At 47.9% G+C, this 22,956-nt stretch overlaps 1 protein-coding gene and 2 long non-coding RNA genes across 5 annotated transcripts in view; 1 reads left to right on the top strand and 2 right to left on the bottom strand.

Moving 5' to 3' along the window:
• The window catches only part of LOC307206961 (scaffold attachment factor B2-like), a 35,319-nt gene extending 16,175 nt beyond the window's left edge, over positions 1-19,144 (top strand). For all 3 annotated transcript variants that reach the window (XM_079960495.1, XM_079960494.1, XM_079960496.1), the window contains 10 exons: positions 382-530; positions 2,573-2,664; positions 3,783-3,919; positions 8,960-9,253; positions 11,368-11,505; positions 13,145-13,184; positions 14,891-15,003; positions 16,712-16,824; positions 18,218-18,284; positions 18,775-19,144. In XM_079960495.1, coding sequence (XP_079816621.1) covers positions 382-530; positions 2,573-2,664; positions 3,783-3,919; positions 8,960-9,253; positions 11,368-11,505; positions 13,145-13,184; positions 14,891-15,003; positions 16,712-16,824; positions 18,218-18,284; positions 18,775-18,901 — 1,270 coding nt within the window. In that variant the 3' untranslated portion in view covers positions 18,902-19,144. The remainder of the gene's footprint in view (positions 1-381; positions 531-2,572; positions 2,665-3,782; positions 3,920-8,959; positions 9,254-11,367; positions 11,506-13,144; positions 13,185-14,890; positions 15,004-16,711; positions 16,825-18,217; positions 18,285-18,774) is intronic.
• Positions 1-22,956, bottom strand: part of LOC307207285 — a 200,742-nt gene that overhangs the window by 2,172 nt on the left and 175,614 nt on the right. The window lies entirely within an intron of this gene.
• Positions 8,040-13,138, bottom strand: LOC307207299. The gene is made up of 2 exons (XR_013834620.1): positions 12,388-13,138; positions 8,040-8,313 (listed from the first exon to the last, which is right to left on the bottom strand). It is a non-coding gene; the product is annotated as an uncharacterized lncRNA (long non-coding RNA).

The raw sequence follows: 22,956 nt of genomic DNA, 5'->3' as shown, positions 1-22,956 counted from the left end.
CAGTCAATGGTCAAGAATGGGAATCTCATTGTGCTAGAATCCTCAAACTGGCTTCTGTAGCTTTGACGTCTTATGAAGGAAATTCTCTGCTGCCTTCCAGAATCAGTTTCTAGGTCTGATTATAAATAAAATGAAAAAGGAAAGGAAACAGAAAATACAATAAAACCATCAAATAAAGGAAGCATTTCAAATTTTATTTTAAAGCTGCTCAGTTCTTTTTTTTCTCTTAAAAGCTTTTTGCTGATCACTTTATTTGTTAACATTGATGGGATGTTCTGATCTGCAAGGACATCTTAGCTGCGCCTTTAGAATCCCGTAGCTTCACGGCAAAGGTGTGTGTGTATTTTAAGTTTTTGTGTGTGTGCTATAATCTACTTGTAGGTCTCCTAGCCTTAAGAAAGAAGAAAAACTGGAGAAAAAGGATGACCCCAAAAAGTCAGAAAAGAAAGAGGTGGGAGACGGGAAAGAGGGGATTGAAACGGAGGAGCAAAAAAAGGGATCCTCTGACCGTTCGCGATCGATTAAATCAGGTAACAAAAGCTGTGGGGGGTGGGTGGCTTTTTTAGTGTGATTTATGGCCCTGCTGAGAGCTTGATTCATACATGTGAGGGGCGTGTGAGTGGGTTGGACATTTGTATCCGATATAGAAGGCCTCTGAATAATAACACGCTACCCTTAGGAAAGGCGTGGGTGGGATTGTGTTGGCAGAGAGGCTCTCACTAACCAGTTTGAACCTTTTCGTCAAGGAGAAGCTCTTGTAGGAGGCTCAATCCTGGCAGCTGAACAAATGCTCTCGGAAGAGGCTTGCTTAAAACTGGTCATTCCCAAATTGCTGTGCACAGTGAGAGCTGCTGCTGTGAACAATAAATTAAAGAATTGAAAAGCTCCCTCGAGCCCAAAACAACCCCAGACGAGGCTGCTGGCTGCTTCTCTGCATGATCTGCAACTCTGATCTTGCCTGCTTCCATTTGGCCTAAGTTGGGGTAGTGGGTGCTGATAACCCATGTGACTGCACTTGATGTGATGGGGTCATTCAGTTGTTCCTGGTGCAGCAGAACGACCTGCCTCTGGAGCAGGCTGCCTTTCGTTCCTCCACACGATGGGTTACTCTGGACACAGCAGTGACTCAGATAAATATACAGAACATAGACTCATTTGATGAAGGCAAACTTTTCAAGAACAGCATTGAAACATAGAATCATAGAGTTGGAAGAGACCACAAGGGCCATCGAGTCCAACCCCCTGCCAAGCAGGAAACACCATCAGAGCACTCCTGACATATGGTTGTCAAGCCTCTGCTTAAAGACCTCCAAAGAAGGAGACTCCACCACACTCCTTGGCAGCAAATTCCACTGTCGAACAGCTCTTGCTGTCAGGAAGTTCTTCCTAATGTTTAGGTGGAATCTTCTTTCTTGTAGTTTGGAACCATGCCTTCAGTTTTCATTCAGAGGGGGAAATGCACCTTTGCTTTGGAAAATGCTAGGCTTGTGTTCATTGGTGTGTCTCAGAGGGGTACCTTGGAAGTACGTTTTGACCTATTTAGAGCAATTGCTTTTGTCTCCAGCCTCTTGTGATGTATCCTGTTTCATATGGATATGTCGTTCCCTTTGTTCAATTTGCTTTTGTGATTGCTTCCTCACTAGACACAAATAAACCTGTCTGATCTATCAAGGATAAGAACAAGAAGGCATCTCTTAGCCTCTAATTTTACCTTGTTTGAATTGTTCTCTCTCCATCCCCCCACGCCCCATTTTCTTCGGCAAACAGTAGCATCGGTGGACTTCTGTCTTGTTAAGTGTCAGATAGTTAAAGCAAGGGATAGGGACCAGTGGCCCTCTGCGTCAGGGGTCAGCAAACCTTTTCAGCAGGGGGCCGGTCCACGGTCCCTCAGACCTTGGTGGGGGGCTTAGATTTTGAAAAAGAAAAAGAACGAATTCCTATGCCCTACAAATAACCCAGAGATGCATTTTAAATAATAGCACACATTCTACTCATGTAAAAACATGCTGATTCCTGGACCGTCCACAGCCCAGATTTAGAAGTCAATTGGGCTGGATCCGCCCCACGGGCCTTAGTTTGCCTATGTGCTAGGGGAAGGGCTACAGCTGAGTGGCAGAGCATCTACTTTGCTTAAAGAACTTCTCAGCTTCAGTTCCCTGATAAGTAAGGCTTTGAAAGACACTCCCCCCTCCCCCCCCCGCCTGAAACCCCAGAGAGCTGCTGGCAGTCAGTGTAGGCAATATTGAGCTAGATGGCTCAATAGTCTGACTCAGTATAAGGCAGCTTCCTGTGTTCCTTCCTTGCCAGCTCCCATCAGTCCCAGCCAATGTGGTCAGTACTCTGCATTTCTGCATGATTGTTACATGCACGACTCTTGACGTGCGCCGTTTTCAGCACCAGAAGGGGGTGGAATGGGGCAGGGCTGGCTTACACATGCCCTGACGTTCACGCTGCCTTAGAACGCGACTCCTTTGTAAATGGGGAGTTGCCTGCCAATAAAGAGCGATGGCTAGTCTGACTTTTGCACTTGCTCCAGAGATCTGGAGTGCCTAAACCCATTGTTGCCTTGCAGAAAGCCGGGGAAGAGAGCGGACGGTAGTCATGGACAAGTCCAAAGGAGAGCCGGTGATTAGTGTGAAAACCACAACCACGTCAAAAGAGAGAGTAAGCCCTTGGTTTGGTGTCTTGAAAGTAGACGGTGCAAAGAAAGGAAGGCCAGGGGAGGGGGCCACAACCTTCCCTTTCGTAGTTCTAATAAATCGTCACACCCAGCAGTCCCTGGGTGTGCAGAGAAGTCCTGTCGCCCTTTGTGTAATGGAATAGTGTCACAGTAATAATAATAATAATAATAATAATAATAATAATAATAATAATTTATTATTTGTACCCCGCCCATCTGGCTGGGTTTCCCCAGCCACTCTGGGCGGCTTCCATAGAAACCAAAAATACACTAAAATATCACAGATTAAAAACTTCCCTGAACAGAGCTGCCTTAAGATGTCTTCTGAATGTCAGGTAGTTATTTATCGCTTTGACATCTGATGGGAGGGCATTCCACAGGGCGGGCGCCACTACTGAGAAGGCCCTCTGCCTGGTTCCCTGTAGCTTTGCTTCTCGCAATGAGGGAACGGCCAGAAGGCCCTCGGCGCTGGACCTCAGCGTCTGGGCAGAACGATGGGGGTGGAGACGCTCCTTCAGGTATACTGGTAGTTGGAATGGTTTTAACTGAGCCTCTGTGGGCAGCGAGAGGAGGACCCAGAGATTTAAAAGTTCCAGGAGGCATCATTCTGCTTCTAAGCAGCGGTGTGTGCAGCCTAATTTCACATCGGTGCCAGAAAGAGGAAAAGGAGGTGCCAGAAATAAAAGAGTCTGTCTTCCCACTTTTGGCCGTGCTGCTGCCCTCCTGCCAGTGTACAGCCCTGGCACCTTGCCCCGAGGGAATGTGGTCCTTGACCTAAAAAACAGTTCCTGGCCTGTGTTCTAAAGATCCTCGACTTACTTGAGCACCCCTGGGCTAGATGGACTTCTGTGGTGTGCTATCCAATAGGGCTGGGCTTACGTTCTCAAATGTGATCTGTCCAGAAATGCCCCTTGAGCCAGAGATGTGGGCCCTTCCTAACAGGATTACACCAGCGCTGTGTTGGGAGTTAGAGACAATTGGGGGGGGGTGGCGGTGGTAATCTCTATCTTGTCCTCTCGGCAGGAAAATGAACATCTCCCCGTTCTTTTGGGCCAATCTTTCTAATCCTTGCTTTTCACCCCACCCCACTTCCCGACTCCAGAGCACGAAAAGCCACGACCGCAAGTCAGAAAGCAAAGAGAAGCAGGACATTCTGTCTTTTGACAAAATCAAAGAGCAGCGCGAACGAGAGCGGCAGAGGCAACGGGAGAGAGAAATCCGGGAGACCGAGCGGCGGAGGTAGGTTGGGATCCCCCTCGCCTCACCTGCGGAATTTTGTCCTCTGCAGAATGACAGGTGATTGGCATCGACACAGTTTCTGACCCGTGGACCTAAGGCGACCCTCCCTCCTTCTCTCTTCGGTTCACCCCCCCTTCTCTTTTCATTGGCTGCACCCTGCGCTGCCCCTGAGTGCTTTTAACTGACTGAAATGTGTCCTCAGATTGTGATTCCTCTTCCTTGCCGGGATGGAGAGGTGTTGAGGTGCTGGTGGCGGGGAAACCTCTGGGTTTTGTGGGTGGGTGGAATGTATCCTACTGCACAGAGTCCTAGCTGTTGCCACACCCACTTCTGGCGCCCAGGCCACGCCCACAACATCAGCCTGTGCCCCCCCCCCGAAGCTTGCCCAAGAGGGAATGCAGTTTTCGGCCTGAAAAGGGTGTCCCTGCTTCTGAGATAAACACCAGCAGGCATTTCCAGTTATCTTCAGCCTTAAAACAAGGCACCTCTCGTCATCATCTGTTTTAAGTGCAAGTATGCTTGCATCTCCAGACCGTTTATTTACATGCTGTCCGCCAGCAAAGTCTTCTGGGTGGTGAGCCTAGGAATGGTGACATACCTTTCATAGGGTATAATAATGATGATGATGATGATGATGATGATGATGAATTATTTATTGAATTTCTATACCGCCCTCTCCTGCAGGTCTCAGTGTGGTTCACACAAAAAATATCACAATATATAAAATCGAAATAAAAGACAATAGCCCAATAACACCCCCCACCCAAAGAGCCACATTTTAAAAGGGCGTAGGATGTCACTCAGATTAACCAAAGGCCTGGTTAAAAAGGAACGTTTTTGCCTGGTGCCTAAAGGTGCATGATGAGCAAGCAAAATTCCCTGAGGAGAGCATTCCACAGACTGGGAGCCACTGCTGAGAAGGCCCCGTTCTCGTATTGCCACCTTCCGGACCTCTCAAGGGGGGAGGTAGACAAAAGAGCACCTCAGAAGATCTGGGTCTGGGTAGGTTCATATGGAAAGAGGTGGTCTTTGAGGTATTGCAGTTCTGAGCCATTTAAGGCTTTATAGGTAAAAACCTATAAAGATTATGTCCCTGTAACAGCAACGAAATTGAAACCATCGGGCATGTCATCTTATACTGCCCTTTATATCGAGACTCAAGAAAGGAGCTGATCGAACCCGATTCTGAGGAAAATACCCCGTAGTACAGATGACACCTATATCAGACACCTAGCTGATAAAGAGCCCGAAATCAACAGGCCTGTGGCAAAGTATTGTTACATTGCAACAAGAATAAGACGAGCAATGATGTCAGCAACGGAGTTCAAATTGTAAACACCGAAGGAACAATAACAAACAGTAGCGACATTTGAATTTAATTCTTAAGACCTTAACAGACGAAACCTGGTTATAAATATAAGCACCAATTCTGTGAATTGGCCAAATTTCCACTGTTATTTGTAGCACAATATTGCTATAATGTTGTATTTCTTTTATAAATTGCTTTCTGGTCATTGACCGTATTAAAGATATTATTATTATAGGTAAAAACCAGCACTTTGAACCAGAAATTAACTGGTAGCCAGTGCAGTCGGACCAGGATTTGTGCAATATTCTCAGACTTCCTTGCTCCGATGAGCGACCTGGCCTGTGAATTCTGCACTAGCCGAAGTTTCTGAACCATCTTTAGAGGCAGCCCTGTTTATAACGCATTGAAGGTAATCTATTCCATGAGCAGACCCAGTGATATGTAATGGACGTAGCTAACTTAGGTTCGTTCATTTCCCTGGGTTGAACTTGTTTGGTTGCATCCCTGAGAGCAGTTCACAGGGGCCACCCTAGCTGTCAGGGCTTTGTGGTTAGGCAGTGGCAAAGAGAGAGAGAATGTTTATGTTTGGGCTTACTCTGCCACTTAAAACTCCCCCTCTCCTATTAGGAGTAAAACTTTGGGGCAAGCGTTTACCACAGGGTGACTTTCAGCAGAACCACTGGAGGGAGCCCCAAAACTGCTTCTGGATCTCCTGTGCAGCTTAAGGGCTGCCCACTTGGTCCTGGTGCTGAGAAGGTGCTGTTGTCCTTTTTTAGAAAAAGGCAGTGATAAAGGCAGCTATCGCTTGATAGCTGCGTGCTTATGCTTGGTTCAAGTCTGTGGCTGGAGGAAGAAAGGAACCGATAGGCTTTCTACACTAATGGAGTGGAACTCCAATATGGGCTGACTCTCATTTGTTTCACCCTTGTTTCCATGCATGGCACGAGCACTCCAGAGGATTCGTTTTCTTTCTCTTTCTCTCTCTGCACCTGCCCCCCCGGCTTTGAAATATTTCTGCCTTGGCGCAGCAGCCAGAGATCATTATCCAGTGATGACTTTGTGCTCCGTTGACATTATCTATTATGCAGTTGTCACTTGCCTCGGCATCTGTGCTATCTGCTTCAGTTTAATGGGGATTGTTCAGCTTCCAAGTGAAGCCTCCTGCATATTTCCCCCCTGCCGCTTCCATTGTTCCAAGTGGATATTTTAAAGGGCTCTTTATTATGTAAGAGCCTGACACATTTTTCCTCTTAGACGGGTGCTCATAGGCTGGCTGGTGAAACTCTTTCTTCCTTTCCTGTTCCGCTGATTAAACGTTGCCCGAGTACCTTTTTGTCTTTTCTGACACGTAATTATTACATTTCTCCTCTCTCCCCCCACCCCAGAGCTCGTATATTCACTTCTCTATAGGTCTCTGTCACTTCCTTTCCCTGCTCCCTCCATTTTATTTTTTCTCAGTCAGTCTTGCAAGTTCTCTGCCAGAGTTTCTAGAGGTGTGGAGGATCCTGGGTTTCCCCTTTTGCTTTTTCAGGGGCAAGGACTTTTCCTGATTTCCACATTCAAGGAATCCTCACTGCAGCAGCTCATATGCTGAAGGGTCTGCTGCAAATCTCCAGTGTGCCAGTAGCCTTTTTTGGTGGGCAACCAGCTCAACCAGTGCAGGGGGGGGGCAGCCAAACATTTTGAGGCTTCCCACTCAGCCGCTGGGCCCCGTTTGTGTCTTAAAACAGGAATGGGACTGTTTCAGAACCTACTTAATGCTTTTGCGACAACCCCAAACCCATGAACAGAATAGTAGCTCTGTGTGTGTGTTTGTGTAGCCAGTTGCAAAATGATGGCTTTAAAGAGAGGTGTCTGTATTACTCAGTGCACCCCATGACCTGTGTTCTGGGATGGAGTGGAAAGCACAACTCCACAGGCTGAGCATTTGAACCCAAAGCTTTCACCACTAGCCGACAGAACTGTTCAAAGATCTGCCCAGGAGCAGCCAATCAGTGCTCATACTTTGCATGTGCGAGGGACTTTCTATTGCTTAAACCAGGCTTCCTCAAACTTGGCCCTCCAGAGACTACAATTCCCATCATCCCTGACCACTGGTCCTGCTAGCTAGGGATCATGGGAGTTGTAGGCCAAAAACATCTGGAGGGCCGAGTTTGAGGAAGCCTGGCTTAAAGTATTGGTAGTCAAAAAACCTTCCTCATCTACTGCACACAACCTAGCGATCTACGCAGCCTCCCTGCTCTAAGACACAGCCAGCACACTCAGGTGACTTCATGCTGCTGGGGCTTGGGGATGCAGAGTTCAGTAGCAGCCTGGCACACTGCCCTTACTGATCCTCTTGCTGGGGAAACTGGTCCGCCTCTGCAAGGATCCCTGGGGGTTTACCCTATACAGGCACTTTTTAACCTTAAAAAAGCTGGAGGATGACAGCTGGGGGCCTATGCAGTATTGTTGAGACCCCATACATTTTATGCTGTTCTATAAACTGTAGGAAACCTTTGGGCATAAATACTTCGAGAAGTCCATAGTAGTGGTTGCAACCCTAAGAATATGGGTAAGATTAAATACCTTGTTTCATCCGGGCAGGTCTGCAACATATAATGCAGCTAAGGTCTAGAGGGTGGCAACACGAGAACGGGGCCTTCTCTGTAGTGGCTCCCCGTCTGTGGAATGCTCTCCCCAGGGAAGTTCCCTTGGTGCCTTCATTGTACACTTTAGGCACCAGGCAAAAATGTTCCTTTTTAACCTGGCCTTTGGTTGAGCTGATTTACATCCTATGCCCTTTTAAAATGTGGTTTTTTTGTGTGTGTGTGGGGGGGGAGGCTATTGGGTTGTTGTTTTTATTTTTATTATGCATTTTGTGGTTTTATATCTTGATTTAATTCTGTGAATCACCCTGAGACCCCCGGGTATAGGGTGATATATAATTAAATAATTAACAACAACAACTTAATTAATTCTCAGTGAAGACTGCTGCGCAGCTTGCCTAAACCCATGCAGCCTCCCTTGAGATAGAAGATTCCGGGTTTTTTAACATATGATTTATTCATTGTAGAGGTCCAGGTCTTTAACTTTGCGTATGATTCTTGGGTGTTCAGCGTTACCTCCGGTTGCTAACAGAATCCGTTCCGGAGGTCCGGCTGCATCCCGAGGAATTTGCAACCAGAGGATTGCTTCTGTGCATGAGCGCTGCACAATTTAGCGCTTACGCGCATGACGCGTAGAGCACTTCTGTATGCACGTGCGGCGAAACCCAGAAAAATACTTCCGGGTTTGCTGCGTTCGCATCCCGAAGTTTACGTATCCAGAGGGATACGTAAGCAGAGGTAAAGGTAAAGGGATCCCTGACCATTAGGTCCAGTCGTGGCCGACTCTGGGGTTGTGGCGCTCATCTCGCTTTATTGGCTGAGGGAGCCGGCGTACAGCTTCCGGGTCATGTGGCCAGCATGACTAAGCCGCGTCTGGTGAACCAGAGCAGCGCATGGAAACGCCGTTTACCTTCCCGCCAGAGCGGTACCTAGTTATCTACTTGCACTTTGAGGTGCTTTCGAACTGCTAGGTTGGCAGGAGCTGGAACCGAGCAACGGGAGCTCACCCTGTCGCGTGGATTCAAACCACCAACCTTCTGATTGGCAAATCCTAGGCTCTGTGGTTTAACCCACAGCGCGGAGGTATGACCGTACAATTCACGTTTCTGCTTGAGTGCAACCTGTATTTTAAATACCGAACAGGGAGCGGGAGCGCCGGGAGCGGGAGCAGCACATCCAGGCCGTCCGGGAGCGGGACGAGAGGCAGAAGCTGCAGTGGGAGCGGGAGCGGCTGCAGTTCCAGCGGCATCGTCTGGAGCGGGAGCGGATGGAGCGGGAGAGGCTGGAGCGGGAGCGGATGCACATCGAGCACGAGAGGAGGCGGGAGCAGGAGCGCATCCAGCGCGAGAGGGAGGAGCTGCGCCGGCAGCATGAGCAGCTGCGCTACGAGCAGGAGCGCCGCTCGGCTTTGAGGCGGCCGTACGACACGGACGGGAGGTGAGGCGGCCGAGCTGCGCCTCGGGAAACTGTAGAGTTTGTGCTTCTTTCAAGCTTGCAAGGCTGCTTCCCTGCAGCAAATCACAAATACCCTGCTTTTTACCCAAATGCAGCAAAACGTGTCAATCATTTGAGTTGTCCCCTTAAATTGAGGGTTGGGGTCCCCTCCTGGTCCTATGGGGGCAGGGAGGGGAGCTGCTTGTGGTTGGGAAGCCCCGCAGGTACGGAGCCAGAATAGAAATCAATGACCCAATAAATAAAGACGTAAGGCTGAACTCCAGGCAGACTTGCTAAGATGTATAAGACTGAATCAGGTATGTACTGAAGATGCAATGAGACTACGGGAATGCTCTTTCATATGTGGTGGACCGGTAAAAGGGTATTGGGGGGGAAACCAACAAACACCCAGAGTCCTTTTTGTTGGGGATAATTCAGATGGAAATACCCAGGTGTCAAAAAAGGTTATTTATGTAGGCAACAACTGTGGCCCATGTTCTGTTAGCCCAAAAATGGAAAACGAGCGAGGTCCCAGCCAAAGAAGATTGGCAACTTAAGTTGACGGAATATGTGTCACTCGTTTTCCATTTTTGGCCAACAAAACATCTTAAAACTGTTGGAATAGGCGTAGCTGGCAGACCTAACTTACAGAATAAGAGAACAAGAAGAACATATGTTTAAGATTGGGAAATGTTTATTGAATATATGGGGAATAATTGTGTACGCTTGAAAACGCGGGCAGCATTAAGATAAACTCAACAGTGTAAATAAGTTTTGATGGAAGTAACAATGGAATACTGAATGGTTTAGTTTATATAAAATATGCAGGGATTTATGCTATGTAAAATGAACCACAGAAAGATAAGAAGGGTAGTCACTGATATTTTAAGGATGTCCAAATGAATATTCTAAATTGTAAACCGCAAAATTTAATATAAATGTAATATAAATTATATTCAATAAAGATAAAGACCTAAGACTGAAGCCAAGCTGCATGGCTGGTGCTAGTCTTGCTGCTTTCCAAAGGAGTCAGCCTGCTCAAAGAACTCTTTGCCCGGCTGATTTTTTATCCTACCTGACCCCTGCCACGTTCCTCCCGGCGAGATTGGCAGCAGAAAGAAAAGTCCTGGGAAAGCCATTGCTAGTATAAAACCATTATCAGTTTGTGCTGGAGATGTGCCCAGTTGCTTACAGACACCTATGCACCCATCCTGTTTTAGGAGGAGGAGATTAAAAAGCACTTCAGGAATTGGATTTTACTGGATTTTTACCTTTTTTTTAAAAAAAAAATAAAAAATCTTATTTAGGATATCTTTGTGATGGATTATGTCTTGAAAAGCGGGGTATTTTTTTAGCCAGTTTTGGAATGATAAAGTGCAGGGTGCAATTCATCCACATGTTGTATTAGCAACAGTGTGATGATAATATTCTTTTATTGACTTTTCTTGTTTTCTGCCTCTTCGTGTCTCTTAATATGGTTCTTTTTCATATGGATATTTTTTAAAAAAAATCTAAATATTCTTATGCCACCCTTTAATTTCAGGTTTGCAGGATTGCTGAGGTTTTTTTTTTTTAATTAAAAAAAATAATTTTAAAAAATACAGTGGTGCCTCGCAAGACGAAATTAATCCGTTCCGCGAGTCTCTTCGTCTAGCAGTTTTTTCGTCTTGCAAAGCAAGCCCATTGACGGCTTAGCGGATTAGCGCTATTAGCGGCTTTTAGCGGCTTAGCGGATAAGCAGATAAGCAGCTTAGCGGCTTAGAAAAAGGGGGGGGGAGGGAAAAAAACCCGCAGGAACTCGCAAGACATTTTCGTCTTGCGAAGCAAGCCCATAGGAAATTCGTTTTGCGAAGCACCTCCAAAACGGAAAACCCTTTCGTCTAGCGGGTTTTCCGTCTTGCGAGGCATTCGTCTTGCGGGACACCACTGTACCAGTGAAAAAAAGAGTGCCAGTAAAAGCAGCCTAAAAAAACAACAACCCAGAGCTGCCATTTCAAGAACTATGGGAGAAGCAGAAGGTCTCTTCCTGGTGCTGGAAGGGTAATGACCATCGGCAGGCCAGCTTCTCTGGACAGGGTGACGGGGCCAAGGAGTTGCTGAATCTCTTTCCCCTGCAGGCGGGACGACTCGTATTGGCCTGAAGCAAAGCGGGTGGCCCTGGATGATGGTTACCACTCTGACTTCAGCCGACCAGATCGCTTCCACGGCTTTGACCACAGAGACCGCAGCCGGTACCAGGACCACTCGGTGGACAGGTAGCGAAGTCTTCCCTCCTGTGTCTTGCATTGTCAGAAACCCAAGGCCACGCAGGGCCGGCCAAGTCAGGCTGGTGGCTCACCCAGACCAGCTCCCTGTTCTCACAGTGGCTGACCAGATGCCTATGTAATAATAATAATTTATACCTCGCCCATCTGGCTGGGTTTCCCCAGCCACTGGGCAGCTCCCAACAGAATATTGAAAACGCAATAAAACAGCAAACATTACAAACTTCCCTAAACAGGGCTGCCTTCAGACGTCTTCTAAAAGTCAGATAGTGGTTTATTTCCTTGACATCTGGTGGGAGCAGGTGCCACCACTGAGAAGGCCCTCTGCCTGATTCCCTGTACCCTCGCGTCTCACAGGGAGGGAAGCTGTGGGGGTCTGCAAGCAGGGCCCGGGTGCAAGAGCGCCCTCTCCTGTGGCTTCCAGTGTATTCAAAAGCGTTTACTTCCTCTGACCATGGGAATAATTACACGGCTCAGTGTGGTTCAAATGAGGAATGTAAACGTTTCATGCTCTTCTTCCTCACTCATAGACAGCTCTTTAAGGAAGTGAGCATAGTTTAGTTGACAGAGCAGGAACTCCCCAGTTCCATCCCTGGCAGCTGCATGTAGGAGTGGGAGAGAGACCCTTGTCTGAAACCCTGAAGAGCCAGTGCCAGTCAGGGAAGACAGTGCTGAACTAGATGGGCCAAAGATCTGTCTCTGTTTAAGGCCCTTTCCTGTCTTCCTATTTAAGCCAACCCCTCATTCAGAGAAAGCAGTACTGAGCCAGGCAGACACTGAGCCAGTGTCTGACTTAGATAAAGGTGGCTTCCTCTGCTCCTAGGCCACTTTGGGTTTTGGCTATTTCACAGTTTTAGCTGTTCACTCAAAAACATAAAGTGCAAAGGTGACGTTTTGGTGTTTGAAGACAAGCGTGCTGTACTGGTATACTGACCTCAGAACCCAAAACGGTTCAGTTTCTTGCTTTGTAATGTGTGGAACGACCTTGAGTCACCATGCACATGGCAGATAGCAGACCAGTTAAGAGCTGCCAAGTTGGTTTCTCCTGGCCATGACCTGTCAGAAGTTGAGAAGATGCCGGTGGTTATCGTAATTTCCTATTGATTAATCCCAAAGTAACAAGATGCACTCCTGCCAACCTAGCAGTTCGAAAGCACGTCAAAGTGCAAGTAGATAAATAGGTACCGCTCCGGCGGGAAGGTAAACGGCATTTCCGTGTGCTGCTCTGGTTTGCCCGAAGCGGCTTAGTCATGCTGGCCACATGACCCGGAAGCTGTATGCCGGCTCCCTCGGCCAGTAAACGAGATGAGCGCCGCAACCCCAGAGTCAGTCACGACTAGACCTAATGGTCAGGGGTCCCTTTGCCTTTAACAAGATGCACAGCAGCAGAATTTAGGAATCTAGGGAACTGTCCCTGACTGAGTCAGACCATGGTCCATGCATCTCAATACTGTATGCGCTGACTGCCAGCAGCTCTCCAGAGTTTCCCGGCCCACCTTGGGAATCGAACCAGGGCAACTGCATGCAAACCAGTGGTTCTACCACTGGGTTGCAGCCGTGCCCCCTGCTTGTTTCCAAAGCTTACCTACCTGTGTGAATTAACACGGATTTTCTCTTCCCTCCCGACCAGGAGAGAAAGTTCAAGAACTGTGCCAGATCGGGATGGACAGGTATGCCCATGCGAAGCAGTATTGTTATAAAAAATGCTTTGATGTCCAAAAAGCTTGCACAATGGTTTATGGTCTTACGGTATGGGTTGGGAATTCCCAGGCTGTGAGTAGTAGGCTGAGGCACTGCCACAAGCAATTTAATTCAGGCAAAGGCTGCAGCAAGCGGGAGACACATACCGTATTTTTTGCTCTATAGGACTCACTTTTTCCCTCCTAAAAAGTAAGGGGAAATGTGCATGCGTCTTATGGAGCGAATGCAGGCTGTGCAGCTATCCCAGAAGCCAGAACAGCAAGAGGGATCACTGCTTCCGCTGCGCAGCGATCCCTCTTGCTGTTCTGGCTTCTGAGATTCAGAATATTTTTTTCTTGTTTTCCTCCTCCAAAAACTAGGTGCGTCTTGCGGTCTGGCGCGTCTTATAGAGCGAAAAATACGGGAGCCACAGAGAGCTAACTGTCGCACCTCTGCATGATTCCTGCTCTGGCACTGCCTCACTCCATGCAACAGGAGTGTTTGTAATTCTCACACATGTGAACATCGTTGGGATCATTTCAGTCAATTTGTTTCTGGGGTGGGATCCTTGGAAAGCAGATAATCCTGACAGAGTCTGAGATTAAATCCCATCAGGAATTCCTGTGAAGGGTAACTCCACATTCTCGTTGACAGCCTCGGCTGTCAGAGATTTGGGGATCCTGGTCAAGAAAGCCGATTTGGATTCTTGGAAAGAGAAACAGATTACAAGTAAAACGAAGGGACTGCCTGCTGCTCCGTGAGAGCTTTTGCGTGTCTTGCTGCGTAGGGACAGATTAAGAAGAACTGTTCTCGAGTCATGTTTTCCAGGCATGAGCGCTTCCTGTTGGCTGCACCACATCCCAAATACCTGGAAAATCAAACTCAAAACATCAGCCTGATATCCATAAGAGACAGGCACTAACATTTTACTTGTGTCTCTTCAGCGATTCCCACTGCTGAAGAGGCAAGTCTTTTTAAACAAGAACCAAAAACAGCCCAAACCTGCATAATGGTCTGTTCTCTTGGCAATGGAGTGAACTGTTCGTAACAGAGAGTGCGCGAACCTCTGGCTTCATGTGTTCTTGAAGAACAACATTTATTTCGAATACTTTTTATCTCTGATTTTTCCAGCTAAAAAAATTGCTCTGGCCGGTTTGCAGCCACAATATGAAAAAGCAGCAATAATTAAAAGCAGTAAGAACATGGCATTATAAATATGCTGGAAGTGTGGCAGGCCAAACAAGAGTGGCAGGTGATTTGTCTCAATTTGCACATGAGAAGCAAAGCCAGGTTGACTATTGCTCACACCTTGGGCGAGCCAGCGTCTAAGATCCCTTTATCTGGATCCCAACCACAAAATTCTCATCGGCTGCTTCAGCAGATTGCTGAAGCGTCATCTCGGGTTTGCAGAAGAGCCATCATGGACAAGGCAGAGAAAGGGGGATTAAAGCTGAAAGGCCAATAGGGAAAGCTCCTGGGTGCTGTAGGAAGATCCACTGCAGCCTTCCCAATACGTACAAGAAAACCCCACTGGTGCATCTCTGTCCTTGTAAGGTGGTGCGCTCTCTGAGCCATTGTGGTGACCAGGCTAGGACAAGGATGGTTCACCGGTGGCCTATAGGCTGGAGCTGTCTACCTCCACCCCCAAAAAACATTTTTTTTGCAGATGCTAATGCAACTGGGCTTGCCTTTTCAGCACTACTCTGACGAGCGGCACGGAGGGCCTGACCGCCACTCGCGGGACAGCTGGGGAAGTTACGGGTCGGAGAGGAGGCTCAGCAAAGGGCGAGGGTTGCCTCCACCATCCCGGTGAGTGTCCGTAAAGCAGAGCTGTCGCACGCCGGTGCCGTGTTAGAAACTCGGATATAGAAGCCGGGCACCAGGTGGCGCCTTAAACCTAGGTTGCAGTCACCACAACAGAATATCTACAGTGGTGCCTCGCAAGACGAAATTAATCCGTTCCGTGAGGCTCTTCATATAGCGGTTTTCTCGTCTTGCGAAGCAAGCCCATTGACAGCTTAGCGGATTAGCGCTATTAGCGGCTTTTAGCGGATCAGCTGATAAGCGGCTTAGGGCTTAGGAAAAGGGGGGAGGGGGGAAAGGGAAAAAACCCCGCAGGAACTCGCAAGACATTTTCGTCTTGCGAAGCAAGCCCATAGGGAAATTCGTTTTGCGAAGCACCTCCAAAACGGAAAACCCTTTCGTCTAGCGGGTTTTCCGTCTTGCGAGGCGTTCGTCTTGCGGGGCACCACTGTATTTGTCAGGGGATTGGACTGGATGTCCCTGGGGGTCCCTTCCTTCAGTGCTACAATTCTGCGATTCTATTGCCTCAACTGCACTGCTTGCTCTAATAATAATAATAATAATAACAATAATAATAATATATGATTTATACCCTGCTCATCTGGCTGGGTTTTCCCAGCCACTCTGGGCGGCTTCCAACCGAATATTAAAAACAATACAGCGTCAGACATTAAAAACTTCCCTAAACAGGGCTGCCTTCAGTTGTCTTTTAAAAGTAAAATAGTTGTTTGTTGCCTTGACATCTGCTGGGAGGGCGTTCCACAGGGCAGGCGCCACTACTGAGAAGGCCCTCTGCCTGGTTCCCTGTAACCGCACTTCTCGCAGCGAGGGAACCGCCAGAAGGCCCTCGGCTCTAGATCTCAGTGTCTGGTCCCAGAAGGAGAAACACACACAATGGAAATGGTATTAACTGTGGACTAGACAGTGCTTTGTGAGTTCTGTTTCGGGTGCCTGTGGAAAGTCTGCAGCACAGTCAAACATATCTGTACTCAGCCCTTCACTTAATTTTCCTTGATGCGATGATGGAGGTCTGTGTGTGAGTCAGCCAGGCTTGACGGAGCTGTCAGTTGCCCAGAAATCTCCATGTAGTTGGGGCTGCAGTTGGACACCCGCACTAGTAGTAAAATGCGCTTGGCACCTGGGGAATTTTGAACGCTGCTAGTGTGCTGGGAAGTGGTGTGTGAATTCTCGTGTGCTAGGGCAGCACAGAACAGGCAACCTTGGTTTTCTAGCCCTCAGTAAGCCAGAAAAATCCAAGCAGTGTCTGGATGGTAGAGAACTGGGGTCTAAGGACACAGGAGTGGTGCTGCTAGCCAGCAGGAGATGCTTCTGGGAAGCCAACAAGTCATTGGAGGGTGACACAATGGCTCCCCTTTTGTTTTATCCCCAGCGCTTGCTACTCGGAGGTAGACTTCCTCTGAATGTGGAGGCCATATTTTGCCACCTTGGCAAACTGCCGCCTGTTTAAAATTGGATTTCACTAAATCGTTTTAAATCTTAAGGCTGCCCTCTGTCCACACCCGAAGATCACCAGTGGAGATCTTCTTATGTTCTGTCATAAGGGAGCTGGACTTCCTCTTTGAGGCCCCCCCTCCAGAGGTGACCTAAGTACACTGTCAAGGCAAGTCGTATTTACGAGGAAATGTCACTAGCTTCCTTCCATGCTTGCTAACGGCACTCTTCTCTCTTTTGGGTGGGCGGCTCCCTCATCCAGAGACGGGCGCGACTGGGGAGATCACAGCCGCAAACTTGAAGGTCACCAAGACCGTTCCTGGCAGGGCAGTGTGGAAGAAGGGATCATCGGCCGGGAGCATGAAAGGTGGCAAGGTAAAAAAAAAAAATCGAAACAAACTTTGCAGGGCGCTCCCCTCTCTACCTTCGAAATGTTTTGTTTCCAATAAGCAAAGTTCAGCGGTGCATTTCAGAAGCAAGGGCAAAGGTGGCACAGTCAGGGGAGCGAAGTGTTCCCTGGTGGGTTTCCCACTTCCTGAGGTTCAGCATGTCTGATTCAGGCCTGTAATTGAAAAAAAGTTAATTGTAACAAGCCCCATTTGTAGGCATGCTGCTAATGGCTCCTAAGAGCTTAGGGCTGGAGTTGGGTGGTCATGTGTGTGGAGCAAAAACTTAAACACACTGCAGCGTTCCCCAAAAATAGACCAGAGGCAGTTGTACTTCATCCAGCAGAGTTTTACTACTGCTGAAGGCAAATGAGCATAGTGGTCACAAATCCAATACATTCAGGACTGGCACAGTCCATAAGAAACTCAGTTGCAGCAGACTTATCTTAAATTTAACTTACAGCTTATATAAACCTTAACACTACATACAGAACAGAACACTGCACCAGAACAAAGAGATAGAAAGAGGAAATGAGAAATCCAGGCTCCTCCAGCCCTGACTATTATAGTCAGCAATGACCTTGACAGAAAGGATAACAGAACCAGTTTCAACCAGCTGTACTCGGCTTCCCAGATGGAATAACCCAGACAAGAACTTCCAGCCTGTTTCTTTCACATAGAAAGAAACCACCTAGAACACTCTTGAGTTAAGCAGAATAGGAAAGATCTCTACACATCAGCTCAATACTTTCTGTACTAAGAAATGCAAACTGACAGGTGGATGACCGCCTTTCTAAATGCACAGAAGAGGCCCCAGGTTTAAAGGGCAGACAGCTGGTGATGAAAGACTCCCTGAGAGAGACCCTGGCCATCTGCTGGCCATCAGAGTCAGACCACACGAGGCTAAATGGACAAATTAATCAACATAGGGCAGCTTCCTACATTCTCTTGGAGACTGACCACAGGTGCCATAAGAGGGCTTTATGAGCCAAACCTTGAACTGTGTGCAGGTCAGCCGGAAAGCCAGTGTGCAGAGAGCTTGAATACTAGAGCATCGTCCTGGTTAGATTAGGGAAGATTAGGGTTTGAATCCTTCCTCAGCCATAAAGCACACTGAGCGATCTTGGGCCTGTCGCCGTTTCATAGCGTAACCTAAGCACGAGAACCACGAATGCTGCCTTGGGGGTATAGAAAAGCACAAATAAATGAAACACGGCAACGCAATCCTAACCATGCCTACCCAGAAGTAAGTCCTACCGAATTCAGGGTAAGGGTAAGGGTGGTTGGGACTGCAGGCATTTGTTAAAAAAATTAAACAATACAATAATTCCTTAGTGACTTGTTCCCTCCCGCCTCCCTGCCCCATTCTTTTCATTTCTTAGCTGGTGAGAGGAGTGCCCCTGCTCAGACAGGGCCTGGCCATGTGATAAACAGAGGAGGAATGTCGGGGTAAGAGTTGCCTGAAAGGGTTTTGCTGCTCCCCGCCCTGCAAAAACCCCACATTACTTCTGCCGAGAAAGCTTGAAGGGGCTTTGGATTGCGGTTGAAATACTTTAAGTGACAGTTGTTCTCTTTGTTAGGTAATAGATAGGTTTGTGTGCACATGCAAAAGACTTTGGGGTGGGTGACGATGACCCAGTGGCCTCTTAGCACGCATGCTTGGTCAGGAAAAATGTATGGATTAAGAAACTTGGAGGCCATGATTTTAAAGACTGCCCTTTTAAGCAGTGGAATGGGGGGGTTCTTGGTTTGTTTTTATTTTTATTATGTAGTCTGTGTTTTTTATACATATTGGAATTTTATGTTGTGAACCGACCTGAGATCTGCGGGTATTGGGCGGTATACAAATTTAATAAAGAAATAAAATTAATTAAGGAGGGTGCAGGGTGTTGCACTGAGCCCTTGAGGAGGAAGTCAACTTTCTGCTTCTTGTCCTCAGGCGCGGAGGGTTCGTGCAAGGTGCCGCCCCAGCTCCCGTGGCACAGGGAGCCAGTCTGCCAAGCAGTTTTGCCAGCCCAGATAGAACAAGCCGCCCCAGCGACCCTCGATTCACCCGGCACTATTGAGGACTTTTTGCTTCTTCGCCACGACGCGGCAACTGCATCGAGTTTTGTTTCCTGGTCATCGCCTTGAACTTTTTGCCAACTGAAACGAAACCACAGCACCCTATCATAAAGCTTGCATATGACGTGAACTCAAGTGTGTGTTGTTTCCCCCACCCCAGTGTGTTCTTAGTGGGACACCACTCAGTTGTTTCGGAGGAAACATTCCATTTTCCATGAACAATAAATCTGTATTGCACTTGTGAAGTCTCTAACTCTGATTGGCTCAGCCGCCAAAGTTCAGAAGGTTCAGAGAACTTTGGGAGTGTCTTCCCAGTCCAGCTTCTGTGACGGCAGGGAAAGTAGTCAGTACGGTTGGGATTAAAACCTTGCATGGCACGGCAGTGAGGACTAGGGAGAAGTCTGGGAAGAGTGAAGGAGAGCTCAAAGGCAGAAGGGAGCTTGAGAATTAGAGGAGTGTTGAGGAACGCAGGACCCTGAAGAAACTTTGCAGCCATTCAAGATCAGGAGAAGTTACCGTATTTTTTGCTCTACAAGACTCACTTTTCCCCTCCTAAACAGTAAGGGGAAATGTGTGTGCGTCTTACGGAGCGAATGCAGGCTGCACAGCTATCACAGGAGCCAGAACAGCAAGAGGGATTGCTGCTTTCACTGCGCAACGATCCCTCTTGCTGTTCTGGCTTCTGAGATTCAGATTTTTTTTTCCCTCTTGTTTTCCTCCTCCAAAAACTAGGTACGTCTTGTGGTCTGGTGCATCTTATAGAGCGAAAAATACGGTGCATCCCCTGTAGGGATTGGAGGAAACTGGTGGTTTCTAGCGTTGCAAAATGTCAAGTCTTGGTTAGTGTGGTATGATGCCTGTGTGAGGAAGAGAGAACGGGGAAAACGAACTTTAACATAACCTCTTCCCTTTTGGATACCAGATGTAACGTCCTAGCTGTGAAAGCTCCAGGCCTCTGAAGCCTTTTCTGTGAGATGGTTCTAATTTTATTTATATCTGCTTGTGGAACGGGGGGGGGGGGGGGACGGGACACCAAGCCAGACCAGACCACTGTTTCGATTTGTTTTGCAAGCCTGTGTCCTGCTTGCCCCACCTGTACTCTACTTTGGAAGCTGCTTGCAATAAGCAAAATCTAAAATTCTCTGGGGAGGGGAAAAAAAGCTAGCAACAACAGAAATCTTAATCCTCAGGGAATGTGGAAGAGGTTTAAGCAGTGCTCTAAACAAAAAGTTGAAGTCTCTATTTAAAGAAAGTTTAGTGTTAGGCAGGTGGTCCTTTTCTGGAAAAGGATTGAAAGACGCATCCCAAATATTCTGTTCTTTGCAAAAGGGTTTGCCTAGTGCTACACAAGACAGAACTGTGGTTTGACTAGAGTGTATTTGCTGGTAAGGTAAAGGGACCCCTGACCATTAGGTCCAGTTGTGACCGACTCTGGGGTTGTGGCGCTCATCTCACTTTACTGGCCGAGGGAGCCGGCGTACAGCTTCCGGGTCATGTGGCCAGCAGGACTAAGCTGCTTCTGGCGAACCAGAGCAGGGCACGGAAACGCCGTTTGCCTCCCCGCCGGAGCGGTACCTATTTATCTACTTGCACTTTGACATGGTTTCGAACTGCTAGGTTGGCAGGAGCAGGGACCGAGCAACGGGAGCTCACCCCATTGCGGGGATTCGAACCGCCAACCTTCTGATCGGCAAGCCCTAGGCTCTGTGGTGTAACCCACAGCGCCACCCGCGTCCCTATTATTTGCTGGTAATTTTGGTTGCATAACTGCCTCTTCTAGTGCTGTGCTTGCAAGTAAAGCCTGTGTGAGTGGGGAAGAATGCCCAGAGCTCTGCGCGCCCCCTTTGCTGCCACCCTGGTTGCCTGGTCAGAGGGTGAAAGTCTGACGTCTGGAACTACCCGGTAGAGCCTCAGTGCATTATTTAGAACCCTGGATTATTTGGGTTCCAAACTGCACGGTGCGCCACCCTGAATTAGGGGAGGCTCCCTGCTTCCGACCACTATTCTACAGGAGGTTGAGGAGCAGTGCTTTGTGGATTTGTCCCACTCCTTGTTCCAGTGTACAAAATGGCTTTCTGAGTTCCCTTCCCTTGAGTCTGATCTAGCTTGGTCAGGGGAACCAACCCCCAGCTTAGTGAAGCCACCACAAGGGCAAGGGTTTTGACAGCACCTCCCCTGGGCAGCTAGCAATCCATACCCTCTGTTGCCTTTTCCACTCTGGTATCTTGGCTTGTCCTCTCCTCCCACCCCACTCAATTTGCAAACCCGCCAGGAGGGATTCACCTGCTTTAAAAATTCTCGGTAAGACTCCTCGTCTCCACTAAGCGCTTAATAATACACACATAAAAGTAGAATTGTCTGTGCTGTCGGATTACTTCTTAACTTGGTTACGACTTAACCTGTACGAGATTAAAAGCAAACCCCCAAATCCTAAACCTCTTTATGCTCCAATTCTTCACGTTAAGCAGAGGCAAAAGGTGGAGCCGCTTGGAAGAAACAGGCGGTCAAAATGCACAAAAGGCCACTCTTGGAAAAAAAAAACCTGCCTTGTGTCGGCTCAGGTGGAGGTGTGTGAAATGTGCGAAAGAAGGATTTTGGGTGTGTGGGTGTGTTGAGTGTTGCAATTTGTTCGGTTACATTTTTGACGGGTGAAAGCGCCTTCTCATTTGCAGCTTCTCATTTGCAGGGTGCTAACCCTCTGCTGCCCGCTTCTGATGCTGCGCATGTGTGTGTGTGTGCCTGTGCCCATTCATGCGCATGGATGCTAGGGCCTGCCAGCTGTGCACAGCTTGCTACTTGGGGTGCAGCTAGTGATGTTTATTTTTGAACTGCTGAGGGCAGCTTGTGGTGGAGAACCTGTTGGGCTCATTCCTCAAGTGGAGATTCAGTGGCAGAGCGGTTGAGACAGGTGGAGGGGTGGCACAGAGAGAGATGGGGTGGCACGGGGCGGGGGGAGTCAGAGGTAGCTGCAGATCACCCATCACTAGCTGGGCCCCTACTAGACTCACACTTTGTGGGCCAACTGCCATTCATAGGGTGACAAGTCCACAAACCCATGCATGTTTACTTGGGATTACATGCAACATACAATTCACTTACACTTTTTTATTTTTTTTACCAACAACCAAAACAGTGAAACCCCCCAGGCGACTGATACATAATCAATAATAACATATTCAAATCAACCATATGTACAATTTTATATATGTTAACACTCCTCCTTCCACAAGGTTTATTTAACTTTTTAACATTTTAATTGCCCCAAATTGTTCAAACCTACCCAAATAATTCAATATCTTCTCAAACCAATCCTCCTCTTTCTCACTGACCTTAAACGCTTTCATTCTGTGTACCTTCACAGTTAGATATTCTAAAATTATAATATTATTCAGTTTTTTCCTCCATTGGTTCACCCCTAGCTCTTCTGCATTTTTCCAGTTACTCACTATAACCTGTCTGGCTGCAGTTACCATCAATTTTACCCATTTACATTCCTCTTTTGTTTTTAACTCGGTGCTACTCAGACTAATGAGAACCATTAATTTAGCTATTCCCACCTTCCTACCAACAATTCCCGATATTTGTATACCAATTTGTTTCCAAAATTCATTAACTAACGGACAATCCCACCACATATGACTGTACATTCCCATCACTCCACATTTCCTTCAACCCCCAATGGAAGCCCCAGAAGAAGCAGGCTCAGAGCCCAGGGGGTTGGTGGTGGGGCACTGATGGGAGAGGGGAGGTGCTGGATGCCGAAGGGGCAGCAGGGCTTAGTGAGCAGGAAAAACCGATGACAGGGAGCAGTTCAGACTTGGAGGCTGAAGCAGAGGCTGCTGAAGAATCCAGGGAGTCTCCCTCTCTTGCTGTGACAAACTCCACACACACACACACACACACACACACACACACACACACACACCCTTGGTCTCCAAGAACGAGCAGAGTAATGAGAAGAGCAGAGATCAGAGGTGCTCATACGCAGTTTGAGGCTGCTTGGAAACATCCGGGAGAGGAGGAGCCTTAGAAAGGGTGGAAGGCACGGATCTTCAGT

Source organism: Podarcis cretensis, assembly GCF_951804945.1.
Source record: "Podarcis cretensis genome assembly, chromosome: 18".
Lineage (NCBI taxonomy): Eukaryota > Metazoa > Chordata > Lepidosauria > Squamata > Lacertidae > Podarcis > Podarcis cretensis.
Note: the sequence above shows the minus strand (reverse complement) of the source record. Positions and strands in the feature narration are given on the sequence as shown.